Consider the following 16,639-nt stretch of genomic DNA (forward strand, 5'->3'; position numbering starts at 1 on the left):
TAGACCAGGCTGGTCTCGAACTCACAGAGATCCGCCTGCCTCTGCCTCCTGAGTGCTGGGATTAAAGGCGTGCGCCACCATCGCCCGGCTAAGAGTAGTAGATTTTTTAAAGTAGGCAGTTGGCAGACATGGAAGGTCCATGGGCGCACGCCTGTAATCTTTGGCGGTCTCGGAAAGCTGAGGCAGAAGGGTCACCCCAAGTTTGAGATCACCCCTCAAAATGGAGGGCATGGAATAATTAAGTCTGGCTTCCACTCTTACTCTTTGCCCTGTACATATTTGAATTTGATTTTGTCTTGAACAAGGGTCTTTATTTAAGCTCGTACTAAATTGCATTCTTTGAACTGAGGAGACTTCGTACGTGTGCCACCGAATGGCACACCCATTTGTAAATTCTGGGTCATCTATGCAGGCAGATTCCAGGACATCTCCATGTGTAAGCTGGGTCTTCCTTCTGTCTGAGTGTATGCCATTTTGCAGAAACTTGAACATCCAGCTTAGAGAAGGGTCTTCCTTTGAGTGGAATTTCTTCTCGGTTCGGTATGAAGGGTAGCAGGAGAGGAAAGAACTTCCCAGCTCTGACCCTTCATTCTCCCTCAATGAAGGAGCAACAGGATGCTCTGAACAACGGAAGGCATCCTCTAGGCTAGACGTCCTGTGAATTTAATTCCTTCTCTATGTCAAGTGTTTAGGTGGAGCAGCCATTAAATGACCAACCAAGCCTGGATCAGCAAAATGACCTATATACTCAGTGGGCATTTAACAACCAGAAACGCCAGGGACACGACAGACTTGCATCTGAGGGATGGAATTATAAGCAGGATTTAGCTGTTGGCCAAGGCTTCCCGGGGAAGAGCCTGGGTCTGAGTCAGGGGCAGGAGTCGTCCATCCCCAGTGGCCCTTAGAAAGCCACCTGAAGGTCTGAGAAACAAGGGCCCTGAGTCGCTAGGTCTGAAGAAAAGTGAAGTGTAGATATGGCTCGCGGATTGAAGCCATACAGAGCAGGGTGGAGCAGGAGAGAGGCAGGAAGGGAGTCCCAAAGGACGCAGGCATCTTGGGAGTAGCCTGGGGAGCAGAGAGGCAGTGGAGGGATTACAGACATCTTTCCAGAGTCTTGTCAGGATGGGAGGGAGGTGGCTGGGGGCACAGCAGGTACAGCCTCCTGGGGGGGATACAGCCTCCTGGGGGGGGTACAGCCTCCTGGGGGGGGTACAGCCTCCTGGGGGAGCACAGTAGGTACGGCCTCCTGGGGGGGTACAGCCTCCTGGGGGGGTACAGCCTCCTGGGGGAGCACAGTAGGTACAGCCTCCTGGGGGGGCACCGCAAGTATAGCCTCCTGGGGGGGGTACAGCAGGTACAGCCTCCTGGGGGGTACAGCCTCCTGGAGAGCACAGCAGGTACAGCCTCCTGGGGGAGCACAGTAGGTTCAGCCTCCTGGGGGCACAGCAGGTACAGCCTCCTGGGGGGCACAGCAGGTACAACCTCCTGGGGAGCACAGTAGGTTCAGCCTCCTGGGGGCACAGCCTCCTGGGGGAGCACAGCAGGTGCAGGCTCCTGGGGGCACAGCAGGTACACTCTCTTGCTGCCTCAGAGACCCGGATGTTCCTGGTCCTTGTCAGCATCATTCATGCTCCGTGCCACATGTGTGCGGGTAAAACAGTGTCCCTGAGTGCACAGTGCAGAAACCCGGGGCTCAGGGTGGAGGCAGTCACCAGTCCACTGGCATGACCGCTCCTGGACTTGACTAATGAGACCTGTGCACAGGCCGTGCCCACCCCGACTCTGGTTCCTTGCAGCTCTCTGGTGAGCCACAGACGGAAGCACCCACTAGAGAAAGCGTCACATGCCGCCCCAGAAGTCCTTTCTCGGTGCTGGGGGATCAGGAGCTCCCGTCTCTGTCACTTCAGCCACGGGCTCATTTATTGCTCCCTGGGCACCTGGTATATTCAACTTGACATCCCGTGCCTGGCTCTTACCGTTTCGTTTGTTAGCTCATCTCTTCGCTGTAAGTTGGCCTCGGGGCAGCCTTAGCAATGGGTGTCAGTACAAGCCTCATTTATTACTCCATTCTTACCACTAGATTAGGAGATGCACTGGCGTGGCGGTACAGGTGCCGCCCTAGAGACTGAGCTAGCATGGCCAAGGGCAAGCTCATTGCCTCGTGGCAGGGGAGGCGTGGATCTCAACCTCCCTGGCAATAAAAGGCGGAAGGTCCGTGCTTGCCTCCCAAGTTTGCTTTGAGGACTGCATTGAGCCAGCGCCTAGGTCATGGTCATCTTATCATTGGGCGTGTGGGGATGGTCAGTAAATACTGGCACCTTTGCCCTTTGCTGGTTGAACCCTGAGTTAGGAATGCCCACTGAGGTGCTGAGGCGGGCAATTGAGGTGCCCAGGCGGTGCCCTAGTACCCCATGTGAGGGAGGTCCCTCACCACCTCCCCTGCAGCTGGTCACCCATCCTGCCGCTCCGAGTCATCTGTCCCTCCCCTCCAGGAATGGCTGTCCTGACTGTCCTCAGTCACTGTTCATTCAGGCTGAGGACTCTTGGGACAGAAGCCCTGATTTAGGAGTCGTGCCTTGCTCTCTGCCAGTATCTGCTAGTCTCAAGGACTGAATCGGTTCAAAAGCCAATTGGTGTAAGTGACCTTTATGCCGACCGATCTCCCAAACCCGTGTGTAGAAGGGAAACAGTTCTACCGGACCAACCAAGGTTCTCCTTCACACACATGCAGTTCTGTTGGTTTGCTGTCTTCCTACCACAGCCTCCCCAGTGCATGCAAAAGGAATTCTTCTTTCCAGCACCAGGAGTCACTGGGGAGGGGTCCACATGGGTGATCAGAAAGGGAGATAACGAAGTGGGTGTTTCATTGCTAACACTTTGTGTTTCTCCCTTTGCTGCCCCAGGGAAGGCCGCTCAAATGCCCACATCAGAGGAGATTACCAAAGAATCGGGGATGTCATGCTTAAGAACATCCAGGGCATGAAGGTGAGCCGGTTGGGGAGGAGGGAAGGGGTAGGAGCCCCTTCTTTGGGCGTGCACTGCCTGGCCTGTCAACCTGCAGGAAGCGTCAAGGATGAGCGTGTGGTCAGACTGTCCTCCACCGTTCTAAGGAATGTTACTGGACAGAGCATAATAGCTGTCTGATTTAAAAGCTCCACCTTGCAGACAAGCAACAGGAGTTTATACACAGGTCATTCCTGACCTTAAAAACGACATACACAAAACTGTACGTTTCATTTTCAGTCCGTTATTTTGGGTTCCTTTGTGCATAACAAAATCGTAGTTGCCGAAGTATCTGAGCATTCCAGTAAATTCTGTGTCTTTAAACCCATCAATGGCAAATCTCTCTTTAAATAGGAGCAAACAATGAAAACTCCCTCCTCCTAAGGGAGCTAAGGAGTTCTAGCCCACAAGCCTCTCCTACAAATGTCTGAGATTCTTGTTAATTTGGACGCATTTAGCAGTGCCTGCAATACAGAAGGCTTTGATCCACACTGCTCACCTGCTGAACACATCTGTGTCTGCGTTCCTAAGAGGGCTTGTTAAGTCTCAGCTGCTGGGGCATGTTAGGACCTCAGGACCTAATAACTGTCCCAGAAAAGGGGTGATCCCCAAGAAGGCAGCCACTCATGCTGCTACCATGATGTATGTCCAGCGTAAACAAGAACCTACTATGTAGGAGGGCTCTGACAGAATTGGGGGTCCTTCATTCCCATCATCCATTTGGCTAGGTTGCTGGGTTACGATGAAGAGCTACTCAAGTCTTGTCTGCACCTTGCTGTGGAGTGTGTGGGGGTGTCTGTGGGGGGATGTGTATGGTGGATGTACGGGGGTTGGGGTGGGGGAGGTGGGGATGGTATGTATGGGGTGTGTGTATGGGGTGTGTGGGTGTGGGGGGCGTGTCGTATCTGGAGGTGTGTGCGGTATCAGTTTATGTGTTGGGAGACTGAGCCTAGGGCCCCACAGATATCTGGCAAGCATTCTACCTGTCAGCCACATCTCCAGCCCTCCCCAATTCCTTTTTTTGTTTTGTTTTTTTTTTTTTGAGATACAGTTTCCTTTCGCTGTCCTGGAACTCACTCTGTGAACTGCCTACCTCTGCCTCCTGGATGCTGGGATTAAAGGTGCACTCCAGCACCGCCTGGCTCTGCCCAGTTCCTTAACTAAGACGGAGATGTAACTTCTGGATCCTAGGCATCCCTCCCTGCCTCACCACGTCTAAGGCACACCCTGCGGCAGTGTGGGGCAGCATGGGCGAGCAGCCGTGGCAGACGGTGAAGTTAGGTGCACATCCAGCACAGCAAGAGTAGCCTGGCAGGCGCCACAGCCAAGTCTCTGCTCAGTGAGGCAGCTGCACCAAACTCAGGGATGTAGTAACAGGCGTCTTAGAGCCTTTTTAAAATGTTAAGTTTTAATCAGTGTGTAGGGTGCCCACCCACACACCCAACACTCATGGTTTCCACAAATCTTAACGTTTCTCATGGGTATAATTCAGCTAATAAGGCTGAGGACCCAGGATTGCTGTGTAACCATTGTCCAAAGCCTCCTGTCCGTGCTGGAGCTCACTCTTGGTACTGGACATTCTGAGTGGGGGACAAGCATCCACCATAAGAGTACCATACAGAATCATTTTAAGTAATGCCTTTAAAAAAACACGCCATGGAGCTGGGTCTGGTGGCAGAGGCCTGTGATCCCAGCTGCTCAGGAGGCTGAGGCAGGAAGTCCTCAAGTTCAAGACCAGTCTGGGCTGTGGTCATGAGACCCTGCCTAGGCCCTCTGTTCCCCTGCTCCCCTCTCTGTCCCCCCACTGATCCCACCACCTCCATAGTCTATCCTTCCCAGGATGCCCTGTGGTTGGGATGGTCCGCGTGTAGCTCATTCTTGCTGATCCCATGGGCTTTTCATTTCTTCCATGGTGTGATTTGATTACCATGGTACTTCCGGTCATTGCCCATTCCTAAGATGCCTCTTCTCCTGCCACTTGGTTTTCCCAGTCCATTCTAGTTTTCACTTTTCAGAAAAACAATAAAATCAAATTCCCCTTATTTGGGAGCACAGCCTGCAAGACCCTACCGTGGGCCTTGGGAGTGGCTGGGGAGACGCGTCTGGCCCTTCCCCCACCCCAGGGACGTCTCCTTGACTTACCAGCCACCATGTGTCCTTCTCATGCCTGACTGCAAGTACCCCACTGCCTTCGCCCATTAACCAGCGTGGAAGACCTAAAGATACACCTTCTTGTGCCTCTCTTCTGAGCGCCTCTCCCCACTTTCTGCAGGCTGGCATTCTGTGCTCTGCCACCCTCCTCAGCTGCTATGATAGCATTGCAGCACCATGCCAGCACCGCATGGGTTTGCAGCGTGGGGCTCTGCGAAGGCAAAACAGGTTAGGGAGGGCACTGCCGCCTTTCTCCGAGGAGCGAATTGAGTTACACTTCACATTTGTTAGTTTGCTCATTTTGTTTTATTGTTGGCATTACTTTATACAGTGTGGAGGGCAACAGTTTCCAGAAATGCAGTGTCCTGGGTTAGTGCAATGCCTGCCTGCAGGGTCTTTCCTGCCCCACTCCCAGCCCAGGCACTAAATGCATCTGCACATGCTTAAGCATGCTCAGCTGGTTCGTTTGGCCAGCTCGCAGGGACACATGTGCCCTCACTGTGTGCATTCAGCTCTGTACAGTCCCGGCACAAGTTGGGGTCCTCTTCATGACATGACCAGGAGAGCTTGACCTGTGGTCGCATCCCCATCTGGAAAAGAAAAAAAAAATGAACTGCAATAAAATAATGAGCACAAAGGTTTGCCCGTCTCCGTGAGTCACACTGGTGTGAACGTGCTGACCAGGACGGTCTCTTCCTCCCCAAGCACCTGGCAGCCCACCTGTGGAAGCACAGCGAAGCCTTGGAGGCGCTGGAGACGTCCATCAAGGGCTCCCGGCGGCTGGAGCATTTCTGCCGAGACTTTGAGCTGCAGAAGGTGTGTTACCTGCCACTCAACACCTTCCTCCTGCGCCCGCTGCATCGGCTCATGCACTACAAGCAGGTCCTGGAGCGGCTCTGCAAGCACCACCCTCCAAGCCACGCTGACTTTAGGGACTGCCGAGGTAAGGAGCGTGCTGCTGTGCCCCCTGGGGTCTCTGTGGACCACCTGCTGTTTAGCAGGTCTGGTTTCCCTCAAGGGAGGGTTGCATCTTGATCTTCCTGTGGGGGAGGGGATGCAGGTAGTTGGAATGTCTTTCCTTCTCTGTTTGCAAGCATCCTCTCCTTCGCAGCCAGGTGGTCAGGGACAAAGGACCCTGGGAGAACGTCATCTCTAGCCAGTCCATTCCCAGAGGCCGGCCTCCACCTGTCTACATGAGACAGAGACTCCCACCTTAGGCCTGCCGAGGAAATAGCTGATGGACTCAAGTTGCTTGTTATTTCTGGGCATCGGCCACAGCCTGAGTCTCGGGGTAGCTCATTTTATAGCCAGTAACAGCTGAGGCCAGAAAGACTAAGAAACCTGTTCAGGGTCACACAGTGGGGAAGCAAACAATTGGAGCCCAGACCTAGTGCCCTGTTCACTCAGCCCAGCCCCTCGTTTTCTACCTGAGCTTGCTCAGCTCCCTGCCTGGCGCAGTGCCCAGCCTTGTACCAAGCCTTCTTTTATAGTGCTAGGAGATCACTGGGGTTGCCCATTTTGAAGGAAACTGAGGCTTGGGGACTTGCAAGTGTCATTCAGGACAAAGTCAGAGCTAGAATCCCACACACGTTTGTCTCACTGAGCCAGGGTTCTCTGACCCAAGCTGGTTTTGTCCCATGTTCTATATAGATGGTTGAAGTTTGCATGCCCTGGGCTCACCCTAAGTCCTGTCAAGGGCCAGGTCTACTGAGTCTCCTCAGAAATCAGGCTAGGACTGTGCACAGCATGGGCCCTGTGCAGGCGGCTCCTGGCCCCCACAGTGAGACCACACCCACTCCAACAAGGCCACACCTCCTAATAGTGCTACTCCCTACGAGATACAGGGGACAAATACATTCAAAACTACCACAGACACACGAGAGCCTGTCTCAAAACAATCAACTACACAGACCGCCTGCGTGAGGTGCTTTATCCCAAGGCCGCAGGACCGTTCAGCCAAAAATAGCTATGACGAGAGCTCAGTGCTCATTGCAGAGAGTGGACGCTCCCTGAGCTCTGGTATGGAAGGGGCGGGGAGTGAGTGAGGCTGAGGCAGTGAACACAGACCACACAGCTGTCTAGAACCCTGCAGGGCCTTGTCCAGGAGCAGAGGAATGTGGACCTGAGACTTTCTCTAGAATATACAGAGGAGTCCGACACAGGGTCTCACTATTAGCTGCAGCTGTCCTGGAACTCGCTATGAAAGCCAGGCTGGCTTAGAACTCACATCCACAGAAGTACAGTCTCTACTTCCCTAAGCCTGGGATTACGTGTGCACTGCACTCCTGGCTTTACACTTGACAAAGTAAAGCTTGGCGTTGTTAATCTGTGGAAGGAGGAGATGCTCCAGGCACAGTGCCGTCCTGCACCCCAGGCTTTGAAAGGAGCCCACTGCTGTTGCCTGTGATCCTCGGTGTGTGATTCCAGCCTCCTGGGTCCATGTCACCCCTTCATTAACCCTTCTGATGGAATCTTCCTCCGAGAGCCTTAACCTGTGCCTGACCCTGTGTTGGGCTGCTCTTGCTCTCTCTTCCTCCTTGTCTTGTGGCACCGGTATTACCAGTCAGCTGTGCCAACGTGAGATGGCTAAAGGCCCCTCCCAACTTTGAGGTTGTCGCTCACAAGGGGAGAAGACTGTGCTACCCTTGGCAGTTAAGTGGACTAAAGTGCTACCTGACTTGAGACATAGGTGGCCTTGCTGAGGGACTGGGATGCGGAATCCCATGACGATAGAGACTGCCCCTCTGTGCGTGAGCACCGTGGGGCCATGACACCATCATTGTAACCACAGCCTCTTCCCATCCTGCTGACCACTGGACTTCCAGTAAATGTCTGTTGGACCAAACTGGGCGGTCATGGCTGAGGAGGGAGCAGGCCTGGAGTTTGTCACACCGGCTGAGACAAAGCATCCCGTGACAAGGCCATCCTGGAGCCCGGGGCTGCAGGTCTAGCCTGGGCTAACCTGCAGCCTGTCTCCCTTCCTCAGCTGCACTGGCAGAGATCACAGAGATGGTGGCACAACTGCACGGGACAATGATCAAGATGGAGAACTTCCAGAAGCTGCACGAGCTCAAGAAAGATTTGATTGGCATCGACAATCTTGTGATCCCAGGAAGGGTAAGCTCAAGGTGTTGGGCCGCAGTCTCCTCCAGCCCCTGAGGGAGCAGAGGAGGGGGGAGGGAAGGGGGAAAGCCTTGTGTGTTCTAGTGTAGCCATCGGGGGCTCCGGGCTCCTTAGCTGCGGCCTCCTGATTGGTCAGTTATTTACCTCCCTGTCCTCCCCCGCCCACACACATATTGTAAAGAGGGTTTAAGAAAGCTTTTGTGATTTTTAAATTTATGTAAGTGAAAACGGAAATTTCTCACTGGCATATGGAGGGAAAATGCCAGAGAGAGGTGATACACATCTTGGTCCGAGCTACATGTGGTAAATGATTCTGGGCAAGTCCCGCTCGTCCTTGCTGTTACCACCTTGCCCTGCTATCCCCGTGTCAGAAGCAGGCACATGGGCTTCATACGGCTAATGTTGCTCAGACTTTCCTTCCAGGCCAGCGCCTACAGAAAGGCAGGAAGCAGGGAACACAATTGCTCACCTGATTGCTCTGTGGGATGACTGCCTGTCTTCCTACCCTGCCCCTGCCGGCCGTTTCCTGATCCGCTGCAGAAAGAGCTCCAGACAGCTGGGGCCTTTCGGGCTTATCTAGCCATGTCCTGTTGCTCTCCTGCAAACGGGTTTGCTAGTTGCCTTTTTTTTATATTTGACAGAAATATTAATCTAGCCCAGGCTGCTCTCAAACTCTTGGTCCTGAGTACTAGGGTATGATCTGTCACACTTAGCTCTGCCAGGGCAAGTGCGCACGCGAGTGTGTGTGTGTGTGTGTGTGTGTGTGTATGTGTATGTAAGCCAGAGTTCATCGCTAAAGAGCTTTCTCCAGTGTGGCTCACCTTGGCTATTTTTGTGTTTTTGAGACACCTTTTACTAGCCTGGGCCTTACAGGGTAGGCTAGGTTCAGTGGCCATCGAGTCCTGGGGATCCCTTATCCCCACTCCACGCCCTCCCCACCCCTCCAGCACTGGAATCACAGGTGCACCTCACCACGCCTGCCTGCTTATATGGGTTCTAAGATCCACGCTCAGGTCCCCCAGCATGCCTAGCAGACACTGTACCCAGAGAGTCCCCTAGCCCCTGCCCAGGCGGCTTTTAATCCATGTGACCCATGGGAGACGCCTTAGGTATTTCTGTCAGCAAACCTCGCCGAGAAAGCGTCTGGGAAGCAAGTTGAGAGACCGTGAGTTACGCGGTCTCTGCTCTTGTTCTACCAGGGCCGAGCACACACCAGCCTCATCTGCAGTCTGCATGGAGTACATAGAGGCAGCCCAGTGGACTTGGTATCATTTGTATTGTCTGAACATTATAAAATGCATACCATACTATGCTGCCCGGTGCAGAGACCGTCTATAAAGTTGCTCACTGTGGAGAGAGCACTGGATCGCAGTCCCCTGTGGCTTCAGGAGTTAGGTTAGATCCTGTCAGGTGGGCTTCCCCCCCTGTGGGGCAGACAGCTCTGTTTTACTGAGGAATAGGGTTCTTCTTGAGATTGGCAGCCTGCTCACTAAGGGACAGACCCCCAGATGCTCATTAAAGTAGGATTCTCCTACTTGCTTGGAGGCCCCAGCAGCCACGCTCTGAGCCCAGCCCGCCCCACGGCAGTAACAGCCATGCTCTGAGTGAGCCTGGAATGGCAATCATACAGCCAAGCGTCACAAGGCTTTCTCATGGGTGACAGAGCCACTAAGGTGCTCTTGGGCAAGCGTTTTGCTCATGTGTCTGGACATGGGAATAGCACGGAACTTCAGGCTCCTATATGGCGCTAACAGGGACACACGGCGCGTGCCTGACGTGTGCCACCGGCTCAGCAAAGGGAACGCATTCACGTGTGAGGGTAGAATCGGCATGGCCCCACCAACTTCAGCGCCCTTACAAGTGCGGTCATTGGCTTGTCAAGCAGCTGCCCTAAACTGTTCAGTCAACTGAGAAGCCCTTAGAGGCTGTGTAGCTACATAGACTGGACTGGTCTTGAACTCACAGAGACTAACTTGCCTCTGCCTCCCAAATGCTGGAATTGAGGTGCAACCATGCTGGCCTAAAATGGGAGTCTTGCCAGGCTGGCTCCCAACTCGTGAGCTTAACTGATTCTCCTACCTCAGCCTCTGAAGTATCTGGAATTACAGCCATGCACTAGTGTCCAGCTGAAAAACAGGTTAAGATCGGATTAAAACGCACATAAAATCCACCACTCGTAACCAGTGCTGTCTCGGTGTTGCCCGGTCAGAATTTGCCCACTTAGTGCCATGCGTATCATGGGTCAGGGGTCTCAGGGTTCAGGGTTCGGAGGCCAGAATCCAGGCACCAGCTCAGCCTCTCACACTCTGGGTAAACTGAGGCTCTGTGTGCTCCACAGGAGTTCATCCGCCTGGGCAGCCTCAGCAAGCTCTCCGGGAAGGGGCTCCAGCAGCGAATGTTCTTTCTGGTGAGTGGGACGAGCCGTGCTTCCTCAACGGTCCCAGAACCATGTCTCCAGTGGGCGAGAGGGTCCCGCGGCTGGGGAGGACTGAGAGGTAAGGGGGACCCTTTCCCCACACACTTCTGCTTGTCCCTCTAGTTCAACGATGTCCTGCTGTACACCAGCCGGGGGCTAACGGCATCCAATCAGTTTAAAGTCCACGGACAGCTCCCGCTGTACGGGATGACGGTAAGTGTCCAGCCCTGCATGCCCTCCTCGTGAAGAGCAGGTACTTCCATGTTCACTATCAAGGAGGGCCCTAGAAACACTACCTCTTCTGCACCCATGGGCTACAGGACGGTCTTTCTAGACTCCAGGGCAAGTTAACTTGAGCCGTACAGTACAAATTCGCCTGTGCCTCATGGCTAACCCTAGTACCCCTTCAGTGAAGACAAAGCCAACTTTTCCTCACTGAGGCAGACCCCACACATCCTGGTGAGCAGGTGTCCACAGGGCACCTGCCTCTGTGTACATACCTGGCTATGCCAACCTTCTCAGAAGGTGGAGAGGAATTGCGTGAGCTGCCAGAAGGAGTTAATGCAGAATGTCCCTTAGCCTTTCTGAGACCTTCCCTGACTGTGGGAAGGTCTCCTGTGGCCCTGAGGCCGCTCTGAGCTCTGCCTTGCCTGGTAGCCAGTCTGGTGTCCACAGATGCAGCAGGTGCCTGGCTGGCTGCTCACCAGTGACTTAACGACTCTTCCACAGGTCGAGGAGAGCGAAGAGGAGTGGGGTGTGCCCCACTGCCTGACCCTCCGCGGCCAGCGGCAGTCCATCATCGTGGCCGCCAGGTAACTCCTGAACCCGACCTGTACTGTTTGCCTCTGACCTTCCGCGGTCTGAAAAGCTGACGACATCTCTCTCTGCAGTTCCCGGTCGGAGATGGAAAAGTGGACGGAGGACATCCAGATGGCCATTGCCCTGGCAGAGAAAAGCAATGGGCCCACCCCTGAGCTCCTGGCTAGCAGTCCCCCTGACAACAGTAAGTGGTGGGGATGTGCCCACGTGGGGAGACGTGGGGCTCCGCTTCCCAGGGGACAGAACACACTAGGCAGAACCTCTGAGCGGTAGGCCTCCTCTCCGTGCCCTTGGCATCAGTGTTCAAGTGGCTGTGAGAATAGGTACACCATCTCTTCCAAGCCCAGGGTGCCATGTATTGGCCGGTATTTATGGAGGGGAGCAGGCTACAGGCCCAGTGGTCCACTGACAGGAAGGATTCCCAGCCACCGCAGAGGATACTGGGAGGATGCTTCATTAGACTCCGACCCATTGGGCCCCTTGGGCCGTACTGGGAGCCCCCACCCCGCCTTCTCCGGCACTCTGGGGTGTGAGGACGATGGCAAGCTTGTATCAGAGGGGAGGGGACGGTTTCCACACCACCTTTCACGACTTTCTGCAGAGTCCCCAGATGAGGCCACAGCGGCTGACCAGGAGTCCGAGGATGATCTGAGCGCCTCACGGACCTCGCTGGAGCGCCAGGCCCCTCACCGTGGCAACACGATGGTGCACGTGTGCTGGCACCGCAACACCAGCGTCTCCATGGTGGACTTCAGCATCGCGGTAGAGGTACGGAGTGAGCGGAGAGCCCATCCCGTGTGAGCCTGCCATAGCCGTCTCCACCACTGGGATAGAGTGGGCGCACTTCCCGCCACTGCTAAGCCTTGCCAGGCTCCTCTGTTCTCCACGTTTCCCTTTGTTTTGTGGACTCAGAACGGGGAAGTGTGCTCAGGTACAGCAGTGTAGCCCAAAGCCAACCAATAGCCCGATACCTACCTCAGCCCAATAGCCCGATACCTACCTCAGCAGCTGTGACCTGCGGGTCCCTGGGAAACGGGGTACACCAGAGGACAGCCATGTCTGAAGCAGATGAGGTGGTTCTAGAAGGGCCAGGTTATAGCTCACAGGACACGTCCCAAGACAGGCCCTCTGCTTGGGCTGTGACTCATGCCTAAATAGTTGCTTTGAAGGTGAGCCTTTCCTCTGGATTACTTCTAGACCTTTCCAAATCTGGCAAGCTTGGGAATGGCAAAGCTGTCCCATCGTGTTGCCAACGCCACCTGCCAGCACGAGGCTCTAGTCTCCTCCAGTCTCCTCTAGTCACGGGGGTGACCTGCCTGGGTCATATAGTGTGAGCCAAGGACAACAGCAGTTTGGAGATGTGCTTTAAACTCTTAGTCTTGGGATTGTGTTTCTGCAAGTGGCCTTCACTGAGTTTCCTACAGCAGCTGTGCCCTAAAGACGTTTTCAAGGGGACCCTCGCTCTCCCATACATTCCCTTCTTTCTTCGTGTGTGAGTGTAGCCTTGGTGTCCTGTGGGCACATTCCCAGCTCCCTGCCTGATGAGGGGCTGCATCCGGGTATCTGCTTGTAGGATTGTCACTTGTGATGGACCACATTCCCTGGAGGTGGGGATGGTAGACCTGAACTTGAAGCTGCATCAGTCCCTGAAGGACAACAAGTTAGGGTGCCTGCTGTTTCAGAATCCAGTCCAAACAGCTGGAGGCTGAGCCGAGCCATCCCTATGAACGTGGGCTCAGCATGGTGGCATTTGACAGGCCAGACATTGCTAGAACCTTCACTGGGGAGGTGACCAGAGAAGACACAAGGACAAAGCAGTGACACTGTTTAGCGAGAGTTCTAAGAGGAAGGCCAGCATAAGGGTTTGTGAGGGGCTTGCTACTCCCTGGACCCTCCCCCCCCCCCGCCCTTCCTGCAGCAATGGCATCTGGAGGGATAGCTGAAGCACTTTGTGGTGTGGGCAGAACCCCCTTAGCTCGCACTATTCATGTCTGCTCCTTCCGTCAGGCTGAGCGGCTGAAGGATAGGACCCCTATATGTTCCCATACCGATTCCTAATCTCTGGGGTCTTACCGACAGTGGCATTTATGAAAATGAAGTTATCTTCAAGTTTTGTTCTGAAGTATGGCGGGTATGGGGTTCTGTGACTGTGACTGCCATGCCTGTGGAAGCCAAGAGGGTGCTGGGAACCCGACTCTGGTCCTCGGCAGAACGTGCTCTGAGCCGCTAAGCTCTTTCCGGCCTGGTTGTTTAAGATGTGCAATAATGCCACCTAACCATTTTTCCGTGCACTGTGGGCGGTACTAATTAGCTTTCACTACCATGACCCTTCCAGCTTGCTTCACCACCCTCTGCTCGTGACACCTTGACAGAGGGAGGAAAGGTTCCTGTCAAGGGAGCCTGTGTCCTTGCCCTGTAGAATTGTTACAGGAACCTACAGGATTCAAGGAATCAGGGGCTTGGCGTGGCTTCTGGACATTCCCACTAGGTGGCAGCATAGAGCCGCTCAGGAAGGCCTCCTTCAATCCTTGGTTTCCCAGGGAAAAGACCAGCATCCCAGCCCACTGACCAGCCATTCCTGACAGTCTATTGTTGCATGGTGCCCCTGAATCACTTGGTTAGGGCCCTTTTTAGCATGACTAGTTGTAACTAACCACAATACCTGCCACCCCCTACTCCCTAAAGAAGTCATATTCAAGGGTGACTACAGTAAAGGATTCCTTGCCGTGAGACACCTGCTCTCAGTACTGGGTCTTCAGGACCCACCCTCAGAGGCTCCTGAGATGCAGTGGATGGCAAGGATCCCTGTTCCCGACGCCCCCACTTGTCTTTCAGAACCAGCTGTCTGGGAACTTGCTGAGGAAGTTCAAGAACAGCAACGGATGGCAGAAGCTGTGGGTCGTGTTCACCAACTTCTGCCTGTTCTTCTACAAATCACACCAAGTGAGTGCCCACAGGGCAGCTGGCCCTGACCTGGGGTCTGCCTGCTCCAGCAGAGCGCAGTGCCTCCATGAAGCACACGCAGATGTCGGGCAGTGTGGGGTTCCAGCCAGCCACGTCCATCGAGATCTTCGGCTCTAAGACAGTGACACTGCCCGTCTTGTTCAGATGGCCTCTACACTCTCCCTTACAGCCGCTGCTCAGAAGGGGGTGCGGGGGAGTGTTGTACACAAGACTTGGGGTCCCTCTTGGTGTTCTTGAATTTAACAGTAGACACAAACAGATGTTCAGGGACGAAGAGCGGACCCAAGTGGGAACTCGAGGAAAAGGACAATACCGAGGGCCGGGGCGTTGTTCCCAAGAGCAAGGGAGCCCGAAGCCCTGGTAGGGAATTTAAAAGTGTATTGGGCTCTAGCCAACACCCAAAGGACTGATGCTGCTTCTCTGAGTCCTCGTGACTCAGGAAGGCAGACCTCATGGTGACTCTAGGCACTGGCACTATGGGGAGACATTGTCTTGAGGGGAACACACCTCCTAGCCAGGTGTCTGGCTCTTAAGGGAGGAGACAGAGCATGTCTTCTCCTAGAGAGAGACCGTGTTCTTTACAGACTCACTCACCGGACCATGGCACACCGGCCAAGACTGGCTTTCAGGATTAGCCCTTGATTAACTACTGCCCACTTCCTCAAAGCCACCTCTCCCTTTGCAGGACAATCACCCCCTCGCCAGCCTGCCTCTGCTGGGCTACTCACTCACCATCCCCTCGGAATCCGAGAACATTCACAAGGACTATGTGTTTAAGCTGCACTTCAAGTCCCACGTGTACTACTTCAGGGCTGAAAGCGAATACACGTTCGAGAGGTAGGTGCCCCCTCCCGTGTATGCTCAGGACAGTGATCCTCTTCCCGGCATCAGGGCTTTTCTCTAGGGAGTTAAGTGTGTGTTCTGTAGGCCTGGCTACACAGGGTGGCATCCCAACTCTACAAATGGTGAGCGCGTGCCCTCACTGCCGGGCCCTCCACCATGCACCCGTTATGCCAGGAAGCCAGCAGTGAAACAGGTGGCCAGATTGCTCCCCTGGCACCAGGGGCTCCAGCGTGCCAGCTCCTCACCTTGGGAGTTCTCTTCTGGCCTTGTTGCTCGTTTCTTCCCTGGCCCAAAGCGTTTCTCGATCCACCAGGAGACCCTAGGAATGCTTGCAGAAGGGCGCAGAAGACAGCGATTCTCAGTCTGCATCACCAACTGTAAGGCGTGTAGCCTTACCATGCTGAATCCTAAGAGCAGTGACCTCCCCTATATATACACCCAAGACATGTTGAACCGAGTCACTGGGGATAGATTATTCTGAGCATATGTATCCCCAAACCCTGGGAGCTGGTGCCAGTAACACCCCCAACTGTGACAACCAGCAGTGCCAGACTTGGTGTGTCCCAAACGACAGTCCTGTCATATGGGATGGTAGCCCTACACGGCCCTTGGAATTGCCTCATGTAAGGTGTGCTATGGTTCTCAAACGTTATCATATCACCAGGGGCCCAGCCTGACATACGCATATAAAGATGCCCAAGGTAAAATGTCCCCTCCGTTGTTTAGGTGGATGGAAGTCATACGAAGTGCTACCAGCTCAGCCTCCCGGGCCCACATCCTGAGTCACAAAGAATCTCACCTGTACTGATGGCTGGACACACTGGCTGTTCCAGCCACGGCTGCTCTCTTGGGAGATATAAGGAAGCCTAGCAAAATCCACACCGGTCTGAACACACTGAAGATGCACAGTGGCTCCCGCCCACCTCCCTCCACAGGCCCTCTCTCCAAACCTTGTCTTCTCCAGTACTAATCTCTCCAGAAGTCTTTCCCCTCCGGGCCTAGGGATGGGAGGGCTTGTCTTGCCATTCTCGTGGGACGCTTTAGCTTGTGTCAGTATTGAGACATTGTCATCAAGAGTGCCAAATGCCTGTCTCTGCCCTGCAGGTGCACCCCAGGGCAGGACCCACGCATCAGTTCACCTGAGACACAAGTGCGCTTTTCCTAGGGAAGGGTTGCGTTGTCTTTCACCTGCGGACTGCTATTTTCCAGAATGGACTTTTCCAGGGTCTACAACACATGGCGCAGTCTTAAGCAAATGAGATCATTTTCGGATTTCATTTCTTTTCCAGTCTTTCTACTTTTATAATAATAGGACACTGG

At 54.2% G+C, this 16,639-nt stretch overlaps 1 protein-coding gene across 2 annotated transcripts in view; it reads left to right on the forward strand.

Annotated features, from left to right (window-relative positions):
- Farp1 (FERM, ARH/RhoGEF and pleckstrin domain protein 1) overlaps window positions 1–16,639 on the forward strand; it is a 227,591-nt gene extending 210,952 nt beyond the window's left edge. For both annotated transcript variants that reach the window (XM_013349331.2, XM_005355684.2), the window contains exons 17-27: window positions 2,904–2,985; window positions 5,860–6,097; window positions 8,141–8,271; window positions 10,616–10,684; window positions 10,817–10,906; window positions 11,423–11,505; window positions 11,584–11,696; window positions 12,114–12,280; window positions 14,348–14,455; window positions 15,162–15,313; window positions 16,046–16,639. In XM_013349331.2, the coding sequence (XP_013204785.1) occupies window positions 2,904–2,985; window positions 5,860–6,097; window positions 8,141–8,271; window positions 10,616–10,684; window positions 10,817–10,906; window positions 11,423–11,505; window positions 11,584–11,696; window positions 12,114–12,280; window positions 14,348–14,455; window positions 15,162–15,313; window positions 16,046–16,127 (1,315 nt within the window). In that variant the 3' untranslated portion in view covers window positions 16,128–16,639. The remainder of the gene's footprint in view (window positions 1–2,903; window positions 2,986–5,859; window positions 6,098–8,140; window positions 8,272–10,615; window positions 10,685–10,816; window positions 10,907–11,422; window positions 11,506–11,583; window positions 11,697–12,113; window positions 12,281–14,347; window positions 14,456–15,161; window positions 15,314–16,045) is intronic.

Source organism: Microtus ochrogaster, chromosome 17, assembly GCF_000317375.1.
Source record: "Microtus ochrogaster isolate Prairie Vole_2 chromosome 17, MicOch1.0, whole genome shotgun sequence".
Taxonomy (NCBI): Eukaryota; Metazoa; Chordata; class Mammalia; order Rodentia; family Cricetidae; genus Microtus; species Microtus ochrogaster.